Below are 18,055 nucleotides of genomic sequence, written 5' to 3'. Positions count from 1 at the left end.
AGCTGTTCCACTAAAAGATATTACCTCACCCACCTTGTATCTCTAAGGGAATCAGAGTCAGGACTCCTGGGTTCTATTCCCGGTCCCCCAATCATACAATGCGAGCTTGGTCAAGTCAGCTAACCTCTCTGGGTCTCAGTTTCCCTTCTGTAAAATGGAGGTCACTAACACCTACCCACCTCAAAGGGGGATTTTGAGGAGGATTAACTCATTAAGTGTCTGTAAAGCACTTTGGGCCCATGGAGGACAAGTTCTGTAACTGGAGCGCTGTAGTGGCTCTCTCTTTCTTTCCAAGTGCTGAAGACATCTGGTAAAGCCCTAACAACCTGAAAAACTGCCCTGCCCGCTTATACACCTTCACAACCACTACGATCTGCTGGGCTACTACTGTCTCTTTCTGGACTTGAATGCCTCAGGATTGGCACAGAGGACCTTCATAGTTGGAACTTGGTCCACGAGAGCCCAAAGTGGACGGCCATCAGAATATGGTGGAAGCTGTGAATGCATTTGGTTTAGCATATGGTTAGGTTTCTTTGATGGTGCTTCCTAGAAGATCAATAGGCAATGTATTCGCTGCAGCAGACGGCATTGGCAAAAACATCTCTTCTACCTAGCTTTAGGCAACACGGTTTGGTGAGGAGGGCATTAGACTGGATGTTAGGAGACCCTACCCTGTTAACAGAGGTTCTCTCCTTTAGCTCTAGTAGCAGCAATACGTGCTTTTGCAGTTCTATCAGTGCTGGTGTTGCGACATTCCAGTTGGTCACGGCACGCTAGGTGGTGACAAGGAAGCAGCCCTAGATGGCCAGAGTGTGGTGTATAATAGCACATTTGCCAAGGCAATAGGTTCTATGAACATGATTCATCAAAGCACTTAAGCATGTGCTTAAATGCTTTGCTGGATTGAGGCCTATAAGTGTTAATTAAATAAGTGCACAGAATGTCTATCTAATTTTCTTAGATCAATAATAAACGATCATGAGCATTACTGTTATATTTGCTTTATATTTGCTCATATCTTCCTTGACACATGGCTAGAAATTACTGCTCTTGCTTGAGTTCCCTAGCAATAAAAGCCTGCAGTTGATCAGCTTTGTCCTCACCTGGCAATTACAGGGAATAATTGCAGATGGTTTTATTGAACAGGAGAGTAATGTGTCCTAAAAATAGTAATAAACATACAAAGCCCCCCCAAAGCATTTAAAGAGCTATTCGAAAAGAACAGCAAGACCTGAGCTCTAGCCTGTTAGAATCATTAATCTCTGGGGACTGCACCTCCGGAGTTAAAACATCAACTCAGAGAGCAACTATGGATCAAATCTTAGGACTCCATGAGTCACAGTTTGGGTGCTATGAGTTTACACGCCAGTAGACAATTTAGCATAAAAGGTATGGGGCCAAACTCCAAAGGCCAAATTCATCCTTTGTGTAACAGAATTGTACACAGTGATTACCCTGTAGAACTCAGTGAAGCTAAATACCATTGGGACCAAGACCCTAGTAGTATTTGAACAAAGTTCGAATATTTATATGGATGGGAACATCAACAGTTACATTAGATAGGATAAAAAAATATAAATGGGATATAAATAATCATGCTTCAGAGACTCAGTCAACCACTAACTGCATGGGGTCAGGAAGAAACAAACTATGAGTTGATTATTCAATAGCTGTCTGCTACTGGGTTTCTCTCTGAAGCATCTGGTACTGGCCATTGTCAGAGACAGGACAGCAAGCTACATGGACCGTTGGTCTGAGGTAGAATGGCTGTTCTTATGTTCTAGGATGAGTAAATTGCACCAAAATTCACTTGCAATCAGGCCCAGTTCGACCAGAACCCTTAGCGAACCTTGCAGTTAACGTGATTGATGTTTCACATGTGTAACAAAACCAGGCCCACATTTAGCCTGATCCACTTGTCAGACAGACAGAGAGGGAAATGAAGAAGTCCCATCCTATTGGTGTGAAAAAAAAATCCCCTATTTCTTCTCATGGCTTTGAAGAAAAAAGGGGGAACCTATTTCGCCACTAAAAAGATGCTTTTCATTAATGGGAACCAAGACACTTCACCCTGGATCCAGGATATGAAACCCCACCCAAAACATCAGGGCTGGCAGCAGGCAAGCACGGAGAGGCGAAGGCTGGTTGGCATGTGATCCTTAGACATGAGGTCAAGGCATCCCTGGTATAACTATCTACCCGCGTACTCCACTCACTTAACTGCAGCAAACACTGACCAGTCTGGCTGAAAGAGCTTACGGGCAGAAGGGACCATTGTGACCATCTCGTCTGCCCTCTTGCATGATGCAGGCTGTAAAGTCTCACCCAGTGATTCCTGCACTGAGCACTAGCTCAGCCAGCAGTTCTTGAAAACATCTCCAGATAAGTGGAGATTTACCTCTGATCACCATGACTTATTTCTTCTGGTTGAGACTGGACCTGGCTCCAAATGAACTTGCGTTTTGCATTGAAATCAGATCGATGTCACAATTTTGTCCATTTTAGATGCAAAACAAAAGGCGAAAACCTGTTGATTTCATCCAAGCTTTTACAAGCAACACAGCCTGGTGCTCATGGTACTTTTCAAGAGTGAAGTGCCTGCTATCATCCTCAGAAGAGGCAGCTGCAGGACCAGGGTCCCCCACAACATTCTCTAACCCTGCCGGACCATGTCTAGTTCAGTCTTCATGGATCATTCAATCACTTTCTCGGACGCAATTGCCAATAAGGCAATAATAGGAATACTCTTTGCTATGCAGGCAACTGTCCTCTAGGTCCGAAAGTGAACGGAGGCTAGCAAGTAAGACACACCACATGGTAATGATTTTCAGCTAATATGATTCTGTCTCCAAGATCGACTGCAGAGATACAAAAAAGTCCCCTATCTATACCACTACCTAGCCCCTTGCAGTTGTGGCTCTCAGCTATAGTGTTTATATCTTATACACAGCTAAGACAGCAATATACCCGCCTCCTTTAGTCAGGAGAAACATTAAAGTAAGTTCAGATTTATGCTGGGGAGGTCAGGAGCTGCAAGTACAGGTTTGTTTTCAATTCCAGACACTCCTAAAGGCAATATAGAGTAGCCGGGCTAAATTCTCCAGAGCCTTCTCAGCTAGACCATTTTGTATTAACTACTTTTAAGAACAAAAAATGCAGCTAGTACATTAATGCACCAGGAATGCCAGATGTTCCAAGATGGCTGTTGGCCGAATTAGGACATCTGAAAGATGCAAAAGGAAATACCCAGGGAACGGGAATAGAATCAGTGTTTTGCCCCCTCTCACTCACTGTGTCAGTTCGAATCCAGCCTAGAAAATCGTATTATGAGCTGAAGCCAGTTGTGTGACTGAGACATAGGACTGGACACTAGGAAATTGGGGTTCAATTCCTGGCTCGGACACAAACTGTGTGACCTGTGGCAAGTCACTTAATCTCTTTCTGCCTCAGTTCCCCACGTGTAAAATGGGGATAATAATAGAACCCTCCCTCCCTGGTGTATTCTGAGGACAGATTAATTTGTAAGGTGCTATTAGAGCAGTGGTCCCCAAATTTTGAGGGTCACACACCCCACTTCCCCCGTCCACATCCCCCAGCCCTCCCTGGAGCCAGGGCCAGGAGCAGGGCCGTGGCTCGGGTTGGGTGAGCTGTGACACAGACAGGGATAAGGGGACTGGGGCCACAGCTGAGGGTGGGGCTGGGGCCGGAGCTGCAGCCAGGGACCGAGGCTGAGGGCAGGGCAGGAGCAGAGCCAGGCCATGGTGGGGACTGGCAGCCAGGCCCGTGGCCGGGTGCGGCTCCATCCCTGACCCCGCCCGCAGTTTAGACCTCAGGCTGGGAATGCCGCCCTTGCCAGGGGCTAAGGCTGGGGAAGAGGCTGGGAACAGACACGTGGCAGGGCTGAGGGCAGGAGCAGAGCCAGACCATGCTGGGGACTGGCAGCTGGACCCCCAGCCAGGTGTGGAGCCACTCCGCAGCTGGGGATGGGGTCAAGCACAGGGTCGGGAGCTGGGGCTGCAGCTGTAGGTGGGGCCAGAGCAGAGCTGGGGGTGGGGCAGGGCTGGGTGGCGCTTCTTCCCCACCCCCCCATGAGGACTGGCCCGGCCTGCCGCCCCCCCCTGGGGACCACTTATACCCAAGGTGTTCTATAGATCTGAAATACTGTCACGTGAAATAGTTGGCAGTTCCGCATTCAATTAACAAGGGGGCAGGGCTGTTCTCTAAGCCCTAGCAGCTCCCTCTCCAGTTCAGGGCCGAGGGACATTGGCAGGACACTTGGGGATACTCTCTCTGCCTGTTTTCATCATCCCCATTCTGTGGATGGATAAACAGAGGACTGCAGTGTCCAGAGCTGCCAATGGGACACGCTGGCCAAGCAGTACATTTGCTTCGGAAAATCAGGAGGATGTGCGAAGAATAGTTTGATTTAGTGAAGGATTCTGGCAGGACCGTGATGGTCCCTAGATTAAGTCCATTAAAAACAGCTCCAAGCCCTCCTGGAAAGAATGACTTTGCTGGGCCAACTGTGGCTTGTGCCCATCTCTGCTCTTGCTAGGGATTGTCAGGGCCTCTAAGAACTTGAATCTCAGCAGAGGGATTACCGTTCTGACTCGCCTCTTTCCACCACCTCATCTGATCCCACAGGCAGGAGAGAGCAACTTGTCCAAGCTGGCGGATTTAAGTGCCAGATATCAGGGAGACGGCCTGAACGGGAGCTACAATAAATCTCAATTGTCCTTTAAACATCTGCTTTAGCTATGTGTCTCTAAACAGCCCCAGATAAAAAACACTGCCTAATCCATATTTTGGGGAAATCCTACAGATGGGATTAGCTATCCCCAGTTCCTCCTCGCTTTCATTTTGGCAGCATCTCTCTCACTAATCAAAGCACAGAGCAGTAGAAGGGCCTTTTTCCAGGGATCTCAACAGTCTGCAAAGCTATCCCAGAGATTCACTGGGGGATCAGGCTGTCCTCAATGGCCAGGTCTTGCTTTTGATTTACAGCTAATAGCTGGAAGTTCTCTCTTTATACAGTGGCAGGTACTTGGCTACTCACGCCAGTTATCACAGGCTTGGCTACTGCAATATGCATGCACACACTTAAGCTGCTCGTGCTTCCAGCAGAGCCGACCCAGACAGCCGATAGGAATACAGATTCAGCATCAGAAGGCATTTGGGTCTTTGCAAGGAGATAACAAGCATCTCTTCCATCAGCTGATTTCAAGATCTTTCCAACAGAAAGTATCCAAAAGGCTAATTTGGGGAGATATTTAAACAACAGGCAGGACAGAAGCTCTAGGGAAATCTTTATTCTATGTTTGCAGGGATATGGACTGGAGGGTCTAGTAGGTCTGTTCCATCTTGTGGGCTAGAAAGATGGAAAACATAGGCCACTAGCCAAAGAAAGCGTAGACCACCAACCAACCATTCTCTTCAGCAGCTAACATGCAGCCAAATGACACCCAAATCCATCAGCGCCCTTCGGCAAAGGAACTCTGTGATACAATGGAAGTGGGACTGGAAGCCAGCATTTGGGCGGCGTTACATTATAATTACAAACTGCACTTCGCTCGTGCAACCACAGCAATGCTTACTGTGCAATTACATGTCACTACATACAAATGACAGTGCAGTTACAGTTACTTTACCAATTACAGAGCAATTGCACCCACTATGCTAAGCGGTTTTCACCTGTAATTCAGGAAGCAAAGAAGGGGAGGAGGAGGGAAAGTGACTCTAATTGACTAGGGTTTGAACAAACGTTGGGTTTTTAGGCCTGTAGTTTAAGCGTAAATTCAAGGATTGGTGGCAAGCTTGCAGAGCACTGTCGAATCCTAAGGTAGCACATACCTGCATTTATGTTACCATTCTGCCCCCAGCACGTGGCTTGTGCAAGTCTATGCCATGTACTTCACATTGTAAAAACTGCAATTTCCTGACGAGGCAGCTGCATTTCTTATGAAGGCTAGCAGGTTTCGTTCAATCTTCAGGCCTTCTGCTAATGGAGCTGGGCTGATCACTTGTTGCAAATAATCATTTGAGAGTCACTCACAAAGCCATCCTGATTTCCTGACTAATCAACGTTTGTGGCGTAGTTGAGGAGGCATTTGGATGAACAATGTTCAGCCTATGGAGTGTTTGCAAACTCTCCCCTCTTTCTCCTGCATGGTGTGTGATTGGTCACGAGTCACATGATAGTGGTTCCACTCCAGAAATGAACTGGGAGCCCGCGCTGCAAAGCTAACAGTGAAGCAAGCAGCTGTGTTCTGCACCAGCTGAAGCTTCTGAATGACTTTCTAGGGCAGCACATTGCAATCATCCAGTCTGGAGGCCACAAAAGCCAGGATAACTGGTGCTTTCCGCAGCAAGAGGGGCATGGTCACCTTCCAGCTAAACAGAGAGAACAGGGTACTTCCAGCCACCATTAAAAATCAAGGAGTAGTTGAAGAGCAAGACAGATGTAACCCCACCATGTTGAGTATGTACCACCCATAGATGGCTCACCTGTGCCCTATCCTCCAGATGCTTCCCCTACCAATCAGCATCACCAGTGAGCCTCAGTCAACTCATTCTCAGCCATGCCCGTAGCTTAGCCAGACGCTGGGAAAGCAGACTGGCTGCATTGTCTGAGCCTGATGGGAGATGCGGAGCCGAGTTGGAGGCTCCAGGATGTTTTCTTAGTAGACATGGCATCCGCATTCCAAAACCCAAACACCATGATTGCATCAGCAGAGAGGCCAAGGATCTGGGACCAACTTTTCAGCAGCCAAGGCCTTCCTTTGGCAGGTACAATTTGCACCCACAACAGCATAGGTGCTGGAACTAGGGGGGCTGCTGCACCCCCTGGCTAGAAGTGGTTTCCATCATATACAGGACTTACAGTTTGGTTCAATGGCTCTCAGCACCCGCACTATAGTGTACTATAGTTTCAGTGTGCTCTTGTTGCCAAGAAGGCTAACGGCATTTTGGGCTGTATAAGTAGGGGCATTGCCAGCAGATCGAGGAACGTGATCGTTCCCCTTTATTCGACATTGGTGAGGCCTCATCTGGAGTACTGTGTCCAGTTTTGGGCCCCACACTACAAGAAGGATGTGGAAAAATTGGAAAGAGTCCAGCGGAGGGCAACAAAAATGATTAGGGGTCTGGAGCACATGACTTATGAGGAGAGGCTGAGGGAACTGGGATTGTTTAGTCTCCAGAAGAGAAGAATGAGGGGGGATTTGATAGCAGCCTTCAACTACCTGAAGGGGGGTTCCAAAGAGGATGGAGCTCGGCTGTTCTCAGTGGTGGCAGATGACAGAACAAGGAGCAATGGTCTCAAGTTGCAGTGCGGGAGGTCCAGGTTGGATATTAGGAAACACTATTTCACTAGGAGGGTGGTGAAGCACTGGAATGCGTTACCTAGGGAGGTGGTGGAGTCTCCTTCCTTGGAGGTTTTTAAGGCCCGGCTTGACAAAGCCCTGGCTGGGATGATTTAGTTGGGAATTGGTCCTGCTTTGAGCAGGGGGTTGGACTAGATGACCTCTTGAGGTCCCTTCCAACCCTGATATTCTATGATTCTATGATTCTATACACATTGTTCCAGCACCCCTGCACAAAAGAGGCTGGCCTTGCAAGCCCAAGTCTTGGATGGTAACGCACCAAGCTACCCAATCACAGGTGCAGATCAGGCCATCAGAATGCAACTACTAAGACTTGTGCCTGCAGTTCCTTTGCGGGCATGAATTCTGCCCACAAACCAGAAGGCCAGATGGCATCTGCAGACTAGCTAAAAACATACCCTGAATGTGCAAGGAACCTGAACTCCCCATTTGCCCCCCCAAAGTAACCCCTGCCACTCAGGGTTTGAGAAGGATATGGCTGAGGTGTGGTGGGGAACAGTGGTTCCAGGGCTCTCAGCCTCCTACTTTCCATGAGCTCTGAAGTTCACTGAATTTTTTTCATACTGAAAGAGATTATTGACTGGAGAGAGACTACCTTTGAAGCCACTAAGGTCTATTGAGTAAATATGCATTTAGGCATCTTTTAAAAAGTGAAGTATCGATCAGGTAAGCTGCAACAGGTCTCTTGTAAGAACATATCCTAGCAGCAAAGCTGTGTATTATATATATATGATAGACAGTGGCACTTCACTTTCTTTAGTGCTGCTGCAAGCAAGAGTGTGGTGCTGTTGCTCCATCATGGAGAAGAAAAGTCTCCTGCCAAAAGAAACTGCTCTGCATAAGCATGAAACTGCTTTCCAAAGAGGGAAAAGCCCTGTTATAGACAGCTGCTGCATTCCATCCCAGGCTGCATTTCAATGATAGACTAAAGGCTTCCTCTATAATTCACTCTTGTAAGGCACGCAGCTACTACAGTGATGTAGGCAGTCTAAGAACCAGAATGGAATGGAAAAGAATAGATTGTGTGGGATCCTGTTATTATTTATATTATGGTAGTAGCACCTAGGGGCCCATGTCCTGGATCAGAGCTCCATTGTGCTAGGCGCTGTACAAACACAGAACAAACAAACAAAAAAAACCAGCCCTGCCCAAAGAGCCTTAGATTGTAAACTCCTGTCTACATTCGAGACCTTATATAGCAACACAGCTTTACTGACAGAACAAGGAGTAATGGTCTCAAGTTGCAGTAGGGGAGGTTTAGGTTGGATATTAGGAAAAACTTTTTCACTAGGAGGGTGCTGAAGCACTGGAATGGGTTCCCTAGGGAGGTGGTGGAATCTCCTTCCTTAGAGGTTTTTAAGGCCTGGCTTGACAAAGCCCTGGCTGGGATGATTTAGTTGGGGATTGGTCCTGCTTTGAGCAGGGGGTTGGACTAGATGACCTCCTGAGGTCCCTTCCAACCCTGATATTCTATGATTCAGCTGCGCTGCTGTAAGATCTCTTGTGTAGCCGCTCTATGCCGACAGTAGAAAGCTCTCCTGTCGACATAATTAAAACACCCCCAATGAGCGGCCGTAGCTATGTCAGCGGGAGAAGCTCTCCCGCCAACATAGCCCTGTGCACATTACCACTTATGCTGGCAAAATTTATGTCACTCAGGGGTGTGTTTATTTTCATATCCCTGAGCCACATAGGTTTTGCTGACATAAGTGGCAGTGTAGACATGGCCTCAGTTTCTCTCTCTCTCCCCTCCCCTTCTAGTGTCTCCCTGGCAATGCTTACATATAGCACTTTGGGATCGTTCAGGACATAAGCAGTTACACATGTGTAAGATGTTTTCTTTTACTAAATACGAACAGTGACGTGATCATTATTTGGATGAGCTTTTCAGTTATGCATGGTGGGGGTGGGGAAAGACCCCTACAATGGCCTATTGCTGACGGATTATTCTCAAACGCGCACCAGCAGTCTAGGCGTTAAACCTGGCAAGATGCTGTGCACCCTCAACTCCCGTTCCAGGAAATGGCAAATGCAAGCACTCAGCACCTGTCAGGATTGAGTCCAGATGCCTTCCCCAAAGCCAGAACTGGGAGAGATTCTCCACTGAATAACAATTACTATAATGATTATTTTGTTATACAGACAAAATGATAATTTGGGCTGCAAAGTGCTATGCATGACAACGGGACTATATAAATTAAACAACAGCACTGCTTTGCATTCATATAAACACCTTCACCCAATGATCTCAGAGCTGGTAAAAAACATTAATTAAGCCTCACAACAGTGCTGGGAAGTTAGCTTAAGGACTGCTATGAGCAATGTGTATGTGCTCTTGCCTTTTATCTGATACAAGCAAAACAGCTCAGCTGTGTGTCAAAGGCCCTATATTTCTAACAGGTAACAGAGAATCCCCTTTAGTTCAAGTACTGTGCTTTTGGGACAGGAAGAACTGAGTTCTCTCTGGCCTTAGCATCCAACTGAAAGTGAATTTAAAGAACCCTAGTTATCACTCTAAAAAAAAAAAAACAACCAACCACTAAACTGTGGAAAGAAAAACCTCCCATTTACTACCTCTGTCTCTCCAGAGATCAGTACTTGAGACACTCAGAGCGTACCAGTCAGCGCAGTATAAATTCACTCAAGCCATTAAGCCCAAACTCCTACCGCATCTGAAAGCGGGACTGTACTGTGGAAAGCCGCGGCAGCTCGTTTTAAGCAGTAATGCCATAACGATTACATGCTTGTGTTTCCTGGCTCAGGCTCTTGACCAATAGCCCTGATCCACTGGCAACTGATGGGTCATTCCCTCATTAGTAGGAATATATTTCATTAGTCCCTTCTGCGCTCTCTCGGACTCCCCCGCTTTCTCTCCATACCCGAGTGTGCATCTGGATAATGTCACTTGTGTGCAGGATAAATCAGCTGAACAAATCCTATTATATTTTGGAACACTGACAGCAACATGGTAATGACATTGAAACAGGGAAAATACTGTGTTGCTCCTACTGATCTCATGTCACCCACATGGTCTAGCTGCCATGCCAACTCCACTATTGTACTAAGATGACAGAGGTCTTGGTTTCTCTCACCAGAGCCACCATTTTTGGGATGTACACGGACACATCCATATTATAGATGGTCTGTCTAGTCTCTCCCATCTTTAAAGCGTTATTAACACACCTACCTCCACAGTATCTGTACCGCTGTGGGAGACAGGTGACTGACTCGCTAACAGTACCTAGATTTAAACAGTGGGGGGCTGGTGAAACGAGAAAGAAACTGGGTGATGCGGATGGCACTGTTATATCAATTGCACACACACAGCAGGAGCTGGGCCTAGAACCCTGGTTTTTCAGCTCCAGACACCACAGGTGTCTAACACTGGAACCAAAGGAAAACTTCTGGTGATGGCGGGATTAGATCCCTTTATGCTCGCTGGGTGGCTAGCCAGGGAGTCTGATGTCACTCACACACAAGCCAGTATGTTATATAGCATGTGCCTGGTGAAGGGTCATCCAGACTTGCTACATCTCATAGGCGGACATATCGAGAGTCTCGATCTTTAGCAAAACCTGCCAGGCCGTGCTCTTTATTCTTGGCACGTGTCTAAGTAAGGGAGAGGTAGCCAGTGGGAAGGGAGGCTGACCATGTGGCTCATGCACTAGACTCAGGCACTCCATAGCTCTGGGTTCAACTCCCAGCTGTATCACAAGCTTCCTCTGTGACATGGGGCAAGTTACTTAGCCTCTCTGCGCCTCAGTTCCCCATCTGTAAAATGGGACCAATGATTCTGATTTGTCTATTTACAGTGTAAACTCTTCAGGATAGATACCGTCTCTTACCATGTGGACCAAGTACAGTGAGGCCTCTGGGTAGTAATAATGATGAGCAAGTTGCTGTGCTGCTTTGGGGAGATTTGCTTTGCACCCAGCACAGGACTTCATAGAATCTCATAGGACGCACCAGGAGCATTGAAACGTAAAGTAAATGCTTTTTAAGGACATTGCCAGTTTTGTGCACTAGCTGGTTCTTTCAATATTAGAGTCCGAATCCGGCCCTGACTTACACCCTACATAACTCCACTGAAGTCAGGGAAGTGAGAGGGGGCGTAAGTCAGTGCACGACAAGGCCCAGAGGGCAAAGCTAAATTCAAACGTACCCTTGACCCCCTTCCTCAACAGAAGGGATATTGTGCGGCTCCGGGCCCGGGGCCAGTGCTGCTTTAAATAGCATCAGGCTTGTGGGAGAGCCTGAGTTCCTTTGCTTCTGGTTCTTGTAGGACTCTTGGATTCTGCTGCTTTTTTTAAAAAACGGTGATGTAACTATCCCCTTGGGCTGGCAAACTTGCAAGGCAACGCGAGGTCAGGCCTGGTAAGTATCTGTTCACCTGGCATGTAAACAAGTGCAAGGCAATCATATGGAGCCCACAGAAAACCCTAGGCTAAGCCACGGGCAATGGAGCCGCTGGGGCCCTGGCAGCCGAAGCGGCTAAAATCAGCTCCGGAACAACCAATCGAATCGGTTGCGAGACATACGGCAAAGAGCAACCTGCCGCGGCTGAGACAAACTCAGCAAAGCTCTTCTCCACGCAGGCAGCCAGGGCGGGGCTGCTGCTTAGCGCCCTTGCAAGAGATCCTGCCCCTGGGGCGGCGAGCACATCACACCAAATGCGGCGCGAAGGCGGCCTGCATAGGAGGGGGCGACGTGGGGGAGGGAGCGAAGAGACTCTGCCTGAAACATCCCAGACACAACAGCACTAGTCAGCCGCCTCGGGCCCCATTCCACCGTCAATGGACGTTCTGTGTGAGCAGGGTCAACAAGCAAGCAAGAAGCCAAGAGAGAACGGCACAGAGCGCAGGGTTATGGCAGCCAGTCATTTAAAGGGACAGAAATCTTATATGTTTTTAAAGTCAATATCTTTTAAAAGGGGGCTGGTGTGCAGCTTTATTTATTTTTTTTTTCTTTAAAAGAAATTTTTGCGGGGAGGGGAGGGGAGTGGAGAGGACGGGAAGGAATTTACTTCCAAGGGATATTTGTTTTGCAATGTTACAGGCAGCCAAACTGAACTAGTGGAGGATTATTATTGGCGTTACCATAGCATGTACACTCTGTAACAAACATAGCATGTACATTCTGTCTACTTTCTGCTGTGGATCATACTTGATGCCTCTAATAAATAACATGTCTAGGACATTAGGTCCTGATTCAACCATGCACTTAAGCATGTGCTTTGACTTGAGTAGGTGCGTACGTGCTTTGCTGCAACATGGCCTTATAAAGGCACTTTTCAGCCATGAATCTCAAAGCACTTTACAGGGCAGCTATCAAGAAAAAACTATGCAAATGAGATGTCATGTTAGTATGGGCGTGTCCATTCAAATACCAAACTTCAGCCTTTGAGCATGCCCAGTGTGAACTGGGTGAATAATGTGTGAATAATGCACAAGGCATTATTTCTGCGCCTGTTACCTTTCAACCTGCTGTCCTGGCTGAGCAGGAGTTAGCTAACCTGAGTGCCTTATATGTTTAAACAAAGTGTTGTGTCCTCTCATCTGAGAGACCAGACTCCTGAGTGCTTCTTAAACATTACAAAGGCTTTACCCAAAGTCACAGAGGTCAGCTAGGACAAACCCAGTTCTCATATACTCAGCTCCACTGGGCCCCAGCTGTCCAGTCTAGAATACTCCATGTGTTCAGTACGCTGTACATACAGCAGCTAATTAACCTGCATGGCTGCTTCAGTGGAGGGGTTAAGAATTGCTGGCCACATTTTACAGAGGAGAAGCTAAGGCACAGAGGTAAAGTTCCTTGCCCGAGGTCACACAGCAAGTCAGTGGCAGAGCTGGACGCTGAACTCAGCAGCTCGAGTCATCCAGCCCTGTCCTCGTTCTACCAGAGCGCAGAGATAATAAATGTAGCCCTTACATAGCATGTTTCACCTAGAGACGCAATCCGCTTTACCAAGCAGGTAAAGGTCAGATGGGGGAGCCGTAGCAGAGACGGGAAAGAACTTGTCTCAGGTCCCTCAGCAAGGTGAAGGGCAGAGTCAGGAAGAGTGTCCAGGACACCAGAGTGACAGTCCAGCGCCCTATCCATTGGGCCACACTGCCTCTCTGTGATTGACAGCTCTATCTGCTCCCAGAGTCAATATCAACTGAGAACCACCCTGTCTCGTTTCCTAGGCTGAAGAGGTGCTCTCCACTACCCACAACGTCTACTGGGACTGATTATATGAGCATAGAGCCTGAAATAATAAGACTAGTTGCTTCCTCTCACCATCTGGAGATAGTCTGGAGAAGAGAAGACTGGGTGGGGGGACATGATAAACAGTTTTCAAGTACATAAAAGGAGGAGGGAGAAAAATTGTTTTCTTTAATCTCTGTGGATGGGACAAGAAGCAATGGGCTTAAATTGCAGCAAGGGTGGTTTAGGTTGGACATCAGGAAAAAACTTCCTAACTGTCGGGTGGTTAAGCACTAGAATAAATTGCTTAGGGAGGTTGTAGAAGCTCCATCATTGGAGATTTTTAAGAGCAAGTTAAACAAACACCTGTCAGGGATGGTCTAGATAATACTTAGTCCTGCCATGAATGGAGGGGACTGGACTAGAAGACCTCTCGAGGTCCCTTCCAATCCTACACGTCAATGGTTTTTATCTACAGTGAACTTTGCCTGCACAAGGCATTATTTCTGGGCCTGTTACCTTTCAACCTGCTGTACTGGGTAAATCTTTGAGTCCTTGTCTTGACAGTATCTTTAGAGGAGGAAATGATGAGAGAGAGCTATAAATGAACCACTCTTTGGCAAATTTTTAAACATCTAAATGTTATTAAACCCCCCATTACATTCTTTGCCATTCCTGATAGCAAATCTCCCCGGTCTGAGGGTGGAAACAGAAACTTTCAACTTTGGAATCAGCTTCCCCTTATGTTTGCTTTGCTGACGGTTTATAGATTCATAGATTCCAGGGCCAAAATGGCCCATTGTGATCATCTCGTCTGACCTCCTGTATAACACAGGCCATAGAACTGCCCCAAAACAATTCCTAGAGAAGATCTTGTAGAAGAACATCCAATCTTGATTTTAAAATGGTAAGTGATGGAGAATCCACCACGACCTTTGGTAAATTGTGCCAGTGGTTAACTAAACTCACAGTTAAAAATTCATGCCATATTTCCAGTCTGAATGTGTCTAGTTTCAACATCCAGCTATTGGATCATGTTATACCCCTCTATGCTATATTGAAGAGCCCATTATTAAATATTTGTTACCCAGGTTGATATAGACTAATAACATCACCCTTTAACTGTCTCTTTGTGAAGCTAAATACAATGAGCTCCTTGAGTCTATCACTATAAGGCAGGTTTTCTAACCCTTTAAACATTCTCGGGGCTCTTCTTTGAACCCTCTCCAATTTATCAACATCCTTCTTGAATTGTTGACACCAGAACTGGACACAGTGTTCCAGCAGTGGTCACACCAGTGCCAAATATAAAGGTAAAATAACCTCTCTACTCCTGCTCAAGAGTCCCCTGTTGGTAATCTATGTGGATTTAGGAAAACTGAAAAAGGTAAGAACTAAAAGTAATGGAATGAAGCGGAAGGAAAATGTAAAAGGAGGATAGGAAGAATACTTCCCAACAGTGGGATCGTGGAAGAGTCCCTAAGGCTATAGCTTCGTAACTATCTCCCTGGTCACAGCCTCAGCAGACACTGAACCCGAGACCTCTGGATCTAACACACATAATCAGCCTCTACAGGTTGAGCTAAAAGAGCAGCTGTATTAGTTCAGAAGCACCAATGGACTCCAACTGCTATACATGGCCTGTCCACTAGAGAGAGACAAAGAGCCCCAGCATGCTACATCTGCACTGGGGGGTTTACCGAAAATATTCCCACTGGTGAGCGCAGTTACGTGAATTAGTCCCACGGAAGCTGATAGGCTATTGCTATCAGGAACTACTCAGAATGAGAAAGTGCTCAACTCATACCGACATGAGTGCAAGGATCATACGTGCAAAAAGGCAGAGGCCAGAACACCTTACTGAACTTATCCTAAACTGATCCAGTTGTCGTCCTTGCGTGATCCTTGCATACACTGATAGTATGGGAATGCCACACAACCCCATGCATCGGAGGTCCCACCTCCTTCATTCGAAAGCAACTGTCCATCTATTTTTCAAAGAGAAACGGATATTTTCCTATGCACCGAATAAAAGTTTTAGCTGTACAGTAATCCACCACCACTCCCCTACTGTTCCTGGTGACTGAAAAGACGAAAGCTAAGGTGAAAGGCCACACAAGGCTTTGCTTTTGGTGCTACTTTTCTCTTAGCCTCTGGACATGCTGGCACTTCCTACCACACCTCCACCCATCTCTATGGAGGATTCTATTTTGCAGACAGAACGCTCCGGGTGGGGATTCCTGGGAACAATTGACTAGTAAGTGGCAGTGTTGTCCAGTAGCCAGTGCACAGGACAGATTCAGGAGACCAGGAGTTCTATTCTGAGCTGCGCATTGACCTACCCCATGATCTTGAGCGAATCGTGTTTCTCTCGGTTTCAATTTCTCCATCTGTAAAATGGGGATAATGATACTTTCCTTCCCCGGTAAAGCACATTGAAATCTTTAGATGAAAAATATGGTGTAAGAACTTGATATTATTATTGCTAGGACAGGTGTTTGTTCTCCCAACAAAAGCAGAAATCCAAATTGATAACCCATTGTAGGGGAGGGGGGAGATGAATAGTAACACACTAACATTCACAGCCACTTGCTCATCACAAAAAGCAACAGAGGGTCCTGTGGCACCTTTAAGACTAACAGAAGTATTGGGAGCATAAGGTTTCGTGGGTAAGAACCTCACTTCTTCAGATGCAAGTAATGGAAATCTCCTCTTAAAGGTGCCACGGGACCCTCTGTTGCTTTTTACAGATTCAGACTAACACGGCTACCCCTCTGATACTTGCTCATCACAGTTGCATGGTACGTGGATCTTCAGGACAACAGCAAGCATAGAACTCAATTGCTCCTATATTAAGAACATAAGAACAGCCATACTAGGTCAGACCAAAGGTCCATCTACCCAGTGTCCTGTCTTCCGACAATGGCCAACGCCAGGTACTTCAGAGGGAATGAACAGAACAGGTAATCATCAAGTGATCCATCCCCTGTCGCCCATTCCCAGCTTCTGGCAAACAAAGGCTAGGGACACCATCCCTGCCCATCCTGGCTAATAGCCATTGATGGACCTATCCTCCATGAACTTATCTAGTTCTTTTTTGAACCCTGTTATAGTCTTGGCCTTCACAACATCCTCTGGCAAAGAGTTCCACAGGTTGACTGTGCATTGGGTGAGGAAGTACTTCCCTTTTGTTTGTTTTAAACCTACTGCCTATTGATTTCATTTGGTGACCCCTAGTTCTTGTGTTATGAGTACAAGTACAGACCCCCTACTGCTTGAGCTATAAGAGCCTCTGCCCTTAGCTGCTAGCCATAGAGGGTCTATGACACACCATTAAGCAGTCTTGGTTCTCGCCCACAGGATAGTGGTGCACCCATCAGTCACCACGTTATAACATTTTGCACTTGCACAGCATGTTCCAGCCTTGTCGTCATCCATGCAGCGAGGGTAAGTGACTCGCTCAAGCTCACATAAAAAGGTTAGTGGGAGAGTTGGGAATATACCCAGGAGTCCTGACTACCGTTCCCCTGCTGAAACTACTTGGCAACTCTGCCTCCCTGTGACTCACACTTTGATCCCTCGGAATAAGAGGCTATCCGAGCACTTCTTTAGCTGTCCTCCCAGCCAAGCCGCTCATCAGGGAATAACTTCGAAGCCCCCCCCAGGTATGCCCCCCAAAGCCCCACTATCCTACGGTGGTGGGAAATTATTGTACAACCAACCCTTTGAGAGCTCCTGGGCTCAGAAAGGTTTTTGTCCAGGGCTGCCACAAGCAACAAGAAGAGATTGAATACAGTAATTTAGACAGTCAAACTCCATTTCCTGCCAAAAGACAAACGAAAACACACACAAAAGGCAGCAGTCGGGTGGGGGCTGGGGGCTGGCGCTTGATTATCTTGGACAGAGATTTCACTAGAGTATCCTGGCGGCAGCGGCTAAGGTGACACCTTTTCATTTAAGGCACTCGGCTTTGTGATGCTGCAGTTCATCAAGCAGGCGCTTGTGAAAAAATAAGAATCCAATCAGACAGATGAAAAGACCTGGCTGCCAGGAGGAGCGGCTGAGCTTACTCCAGAATAGCGAGGGTCAACCGAGGAAACCTTCCATATCACTACCCCGGACACCGTGGCTGGGTTTCAATCCCCACCCAACACCCAGTCAGGTCATCTGCTCCCTTCCCCTGGGGTCTCCAAAGCAAGTGCTATGACACCAGTGCTATCTTCTGGGAGATACCTGCTACAATCCCATCCAGCTCTGGTGTTTCAGGGTAGCAGACCACCTGGCTGTTCCCAGCAGCAATGGGCCGTAGAAGGCTCCACTGGGCCCTGAAGCTGTACTACAGAATGGAGAGTGGACTCCAACTAGCACACTGCTCTGGGAAGTAGCCTCCCTTCGGGGAGGCTGCCCTAGGAGGTGTTGGAGGAGGCTCACTAGAGCAGGGCCGGCTCTGGCTTTTTTGCCGCCCTAGGCAAAAAAGCCTCCGGCCG

General features: G+C 47.3%; 1 protein-coding gene across 1 annotated transcript in view; it reads right to left on the bottom strand.

Moving 5' to 3' along the window:
- The window catches only part of PLXNA4 (plexin A4), a 568,109-nt gene extending 566,625 nt beyond the window's left edge, over window positions 1-1,484 (bottom strand). Inside the window, exon 1 of the mRNA XM_026648894.2 lies at window positions 1,455-1,484. Within this exon, the coding sequence (XP_026504679.1) occupies window positions 1,455-1,484 (30 nt within the window). The remainder of the gene's footprint in view (window positions 1-1,454) is intronic.
- Window positions 1,485-18,055: the final 16,571 nt, after the last annotated feature.

This window comes from Terrapene carolina, unplaced genomic scaffold, assembly GCF_002925995.2.
Source record: "Terrapene carolina triunguis isolate 2854851 unplaced genomic scaffold, T_m_triunguis-2.0 Scaffold68, whole genome shotgun sequence".
Taxonomy (NCBI): Eukaryota; Metazoa; Chordata; order Testudines; family Emydidae; genus Terrapene; species Terrapene triunguis.
Note: the sequence above shows the minus strand (reverse complement) of the source record. Positions and strands in the feature narration are given on the sequence as shown.